General features: G+C 47.7%; 1 protein-coding gene across 1 annotated transcript; it reads left to right on the top strand.

The window, feature by feature from the left end:
• Nucleotides 1-322: 322 nt before the first annotated feature.
• On the top strand, nucleotides 323-1,012 carry LOC109197073 (extensin-like). The gene has a single exon (XM_019352159.1). It carries the CDS (start codon nucleotides 323-325, stop codon nucleotides 1,010-1,012), a length of 690 nt encoding a protein of 229 aa, XP_019207704.1.
• Nucleotides 1,013-4,343: the final 3,331 nt, after the last annotated feature.

Genomic DNA, 4,343 nt, shown 5'->3' with positions numbered 1-4,343 from the left:
ACAGCCCTTTTTATTGTCATTCATGAATATGCAATTAAAAATACATGTGACATTCTTAAGCAGGCATATCTGAACAACATCAGTGTCTGTATTCTGTGTGTGTGTGTGTGTGTGTGTGTGTGTGTGTGTGTGTGTGTGTGTCCAACCATGCTATACATGTGCCCAACCTATTGTTTATTTATTTATTTTTTAAGTTATTACAATTTGGACAGACAATTATACGGAAAGGGAGAAAGAGAAAGAAAGAAAGGGAGAAATAATACTTCTTTAACACCTGTTAAAAGAAGAAAAGAGCAAACAAACACAATATAGCCCCCAGAGCATGAAGTTGGCGCGGAGGAGACCTGGGCCCAGACATCCACAGCGCCCCCCCACCCCCCCACCAGAGTGCGAAAACCCAAGGAAGACCACTGGAGAGGCAACCGCACCATTGTCCCAGAAAGAGCTGAGGACAGCCTCAGACGTAGGGTCACCCAGCAACCACAGTGCAGAAGCCACAGAGGGCCGCAGTGACAGGCCCGCAGGTCCTGTTGGCAGCCAGCCGCACCAGAGCAGACTGAGCCACGGTCCCAGAGCCCCGAGGACCGAGGGCACCCCACCCTCCCGGAAGGGGCCCAACCTGGCCACAGGTACCAGGCCCACCAAGCAGCCGCCGGGAGTGAGTGAGTACGTACCTGAGCGCCCAGCCCTGGCACAAGCATACGTTCCCACCCTCATTCACACAAATACAAATACTCAGCACTCGCCCAATGTGGAGACAAACAGAAATGAACACTATACACCCATTCACACTCCCCAGACATACGCTATACTCCCAGGTCCAGGTATTGCAGCCCCCAGGGGGGCAATTAGCCCCCAGACCCAAGAGATGTTACCCCTTTCCCTGTGGTGGGGGCAAGCAGACCACCCCCGGCCCGGCAGTTGCAGGGAGGCCCAGTGTCACAGACCCCGACCAGACTGCTTAGTCCTCCCAGTCCCCCTGCCCCAATGGTGTGCAGAGAACAGGGTGTGAAGACCCCATACCTCACTCCGACCGCTTATACAGTATGTTGTGTTGCTCCATGTTGTTCTAAAGTGCATTAAAAACACAGGAAGAGTATGGTGCTTCCTGCCAGAAAGCAGTAGGTGTCAGCACGGCCCCTCCCGAAAACCCTCAATGTCTATATGCATTTAAAATTGAGAGGTGGACACCGGCCCCAGAGGTTAGGTTGCCTGAGGTATTCACTGAGCACGCTGTCAGTTGGGGCCATCTTCGTGATGTATTCGTGGATGTTTCTTGTCTCATCCTGGACTGTGGTGCTGACACTCACCACTCCCTGGCCTCCATCCTTCCACTTAGCATACAGCCTCAGGGTGCTGGACTTGGGGTGAAACCCTCCATGCATGGTAAGGAGCTTCCTCGTCTTGATGTCAGTGGCTTCTATCTCCTCCTTTGGCCAGCTTATCACCCCAGCAGGGTACCTGATCATGGGCAGGGCGTACATGTTGATAGCCCGGATCTTGTTCTTACCGTTCAGCTGAGTCCTCAGGACTTGCCTGACCCTCTGCAGGTACTTGGTGGTTGCAGCTTTCCTAGCGGCCTCTTCATGGTTCCCATTTGCCTGTGCAATCCCCAGGTACTTGTAGCTGTCCTCTACGTCTGCAATGTTTCATTCTAGTAGTTCGATCCCCTCAGTTCTGACTACCTTCCCTCTCTTTGTTACCATCCAACTACACTTCTCCAGTCCGAACAACATTCCAATGTCATTGCTGTATATCCTGGTGGTGTGGATCAGTGAATCAATGTCTCGTTCACTCTTGGCATACAGCTTGATGTCATCCACGTACAGGAGGTGGCTGACAACTTCTCCATTGTGTAGTCGGTATCCGTAGCCAGTCTTGTCAGTGATCTCACTGAGTGTTTCAGGCCTATGCAGAACAGCATTGAGGACAGAGCATCTCCTTGGTAGATCCCACACTTGATGGTTACTTGTGCTATGGGCTGTTGGCCTCTAGTGTTGTCCGCCACGTCCCCGTTGAGTTCCTGATGAAGGCTCTTAGGGTCCTGTTGATTTTGTATAGGTCCAGGCATTCCAGGATGCAGGAGTGGGGCATCGAGTCATAGGCCTTCTTGTAATCAATCCAGGCAGTGCACAGGTTGGTCAGCCTAGTCTTGTAGTCTCGGGCGACTGCTCTGTCTACCAGTAGCTGGTGTTTTGCACCTCTGGTATTCTTGCCAATCCCTTTCTGTACCCCACTCATGTATTGACCCATGTGCCTGTTCATCTTAGCCACTATGATGCCTGACAGGAGCTTCCATGTGGTACTGAGGCAGGTAATTGGTCGGTAGTTGGATGGGACTGGTCCCTTCTGGGGGTCCTTGAGGATCAGGACTGTCCGGCCTTCGTCTCTCGTCAACTAACAGCTGGTTCATTTATACTGCCAGAGGCTCATGGAGTGCAGTCAGCTTCTTCAGCCAGTAGGCGTGAACCATGTCAGGGTCTGGTGCTGTCCAACTCTTCATACTGGACACCCTTTCTTGGATATCTGCCACTGTGATGGTTACTGGACCCTGTTCAGGGATGTTGCTGTGGGCTGCCCTCAGATCCACTAGCCACTGAGCATTGCTGTTGTGGGTTGCGTCCTTCTCCCATATGCTCTTCCAGTATTGCTCCGTCTCCAGCCTTGGGGGTGCTGTTTTCATATTGTTCCCCTGCCACTAAGACTACACCGTAGCTGGTTCTGTGGAGAACAGCTGGTTTATTCTCCTGCCTTCGATCTCTCTGGTGTACCTCTTCAAGCGGCTGGCCAAGGCTGTGAGTCGTTGCTTTGCAGTTTCCAAGGCCTCAGGTATGGACAGCTTGTTGTACTTCTTAGGCACCTTCTTCATCGCACCTTTCTGCAGCTCTGATAGCTGGCTAACCTCCCTCCATGCTAACTTGATCTTAGCCTCTAGTCTCCTTCTCCATGGGGGGTATTTCTCCTTGTGGCTGTTCAACTTGTAGCCAAGCATCTCACTGATCACTGCTGCCGTAGTGTAGATCAGCTTGTTAGTCTCGGTAATCGTGGTGGTAGGGTTGTCCGTAGTGCTGCATTCACATCATCTAGTCGACCTTCTGAGGGTACTTCACGTAGTCTTGGTAACCGGCTATGGGGGATCCAGGTTTCAAGCTTTGCCATAATCCTGTCTTTCAGGTCAGTTACTCTCACATTCACTGATCCTTCTATCGCACTTGGGGCTTGGTACCCAATCTCGGGTGTTTTTTTAAAAGTAATTTTTATCATCCTTGATGTGGGCTGGAGATGCAATGACCTTAAAGCTGCAGGTAACCATCTTCACTGACCGCACCATCTGTGATGGAGGACTCATCCCTCCTGGTGTCCTGCAAGCAAACAATCGTATTTTTTAGAACACCAATCTGCTTTCTTCAAACATTATTTTCTGCATTTGCTATAGAACAGACCCCAATTTAGACAATCTCAGGCTCCCTCCCCACCGGAAAGGTGACATTCAATGTCCCATTTGTCAGTCTGGATAATTGTCGTTCAATTTAGGGCCTAAAGAGATATGTGCTTAAAAAAAGGCCCACCTAATTTAAATGTAACCATTACATGCTTGTTAAAAGCCAACTTCCAATATGTAAAGTTTCTAATAAGAAAAAGGACCAGATAAAACATATGGCAGAGTTTATATGTAACATAGGCAACCCCAAAATGTTTCTTATGATTCAGCTATGATTTAACTTAATTCTTTAGAAGGACAACTTAAATTACTTTATTTTCAACTATAAAGCCAACCTAGACTTTAAGCTAGACTTTAAGCATTCAACAGGCCACTAATCTGGTTTTTGGCTTTGTATGGCGTTATTTTTGTGCCTCGAAAAATTTGCAAGCGCAAATGTTGCATTTTGAGGAGAAAATTATTTTGAGCGAAGAAAAGTTTAATTTGAGCAAACAAAATTCATTGCTGCGTGCACGAAATGTATTTCAGTGTTTTCTATTATCCATATATACACACAATAACAGCCCCTCTTGCTCAGATCTCAGCTAAATCTAGTGGAGTGGTGTGGTTTAAACTAGATTAAAACCAACAATGGTCTTTAACCTCCTAAGACCCGAACTCTTCCACGGCATGCATTTTTAATTTCTCTTTGATATTGGGCATATTGGGGCCCAACGAATGTAAAAATGAAGAATTACCAGATTTTTTTTTTTACCTTATTTTTGTTTTTATGAAAAATCAGAGCCACATATGAGGATATTCGTTTAAAATTTTGATAGGACAATAGCAGTATAATGTCCTCGTAAGTGGATATCAGGCCCTTGTAGAGCAAAATTGAGTATTTTGGTCTAAATAACCCAAA

Source organism: Oreochromis niloticus, unplaced genomic scaffold, assembly GCF_001858045.2.
Source record: "Oreochromis niloticus isolate F11D_XX unplaced genomic scaffold, O_niloticus_UMD_NMBU tig00001146_pilon, whole genome shotgun sequence".
Lineage (NCBI taxonomy): Eukaryota > Metazoa > Chordata > Actinopteri > Cichliformes > Cichlidae > Oreochromis > Oreochromis niloticus.
The sequence above is the reverse complement of the archived record's forward strand: the minus strand, read 5'-3'. Positions and strand labels throughout refer to the sequence as shown.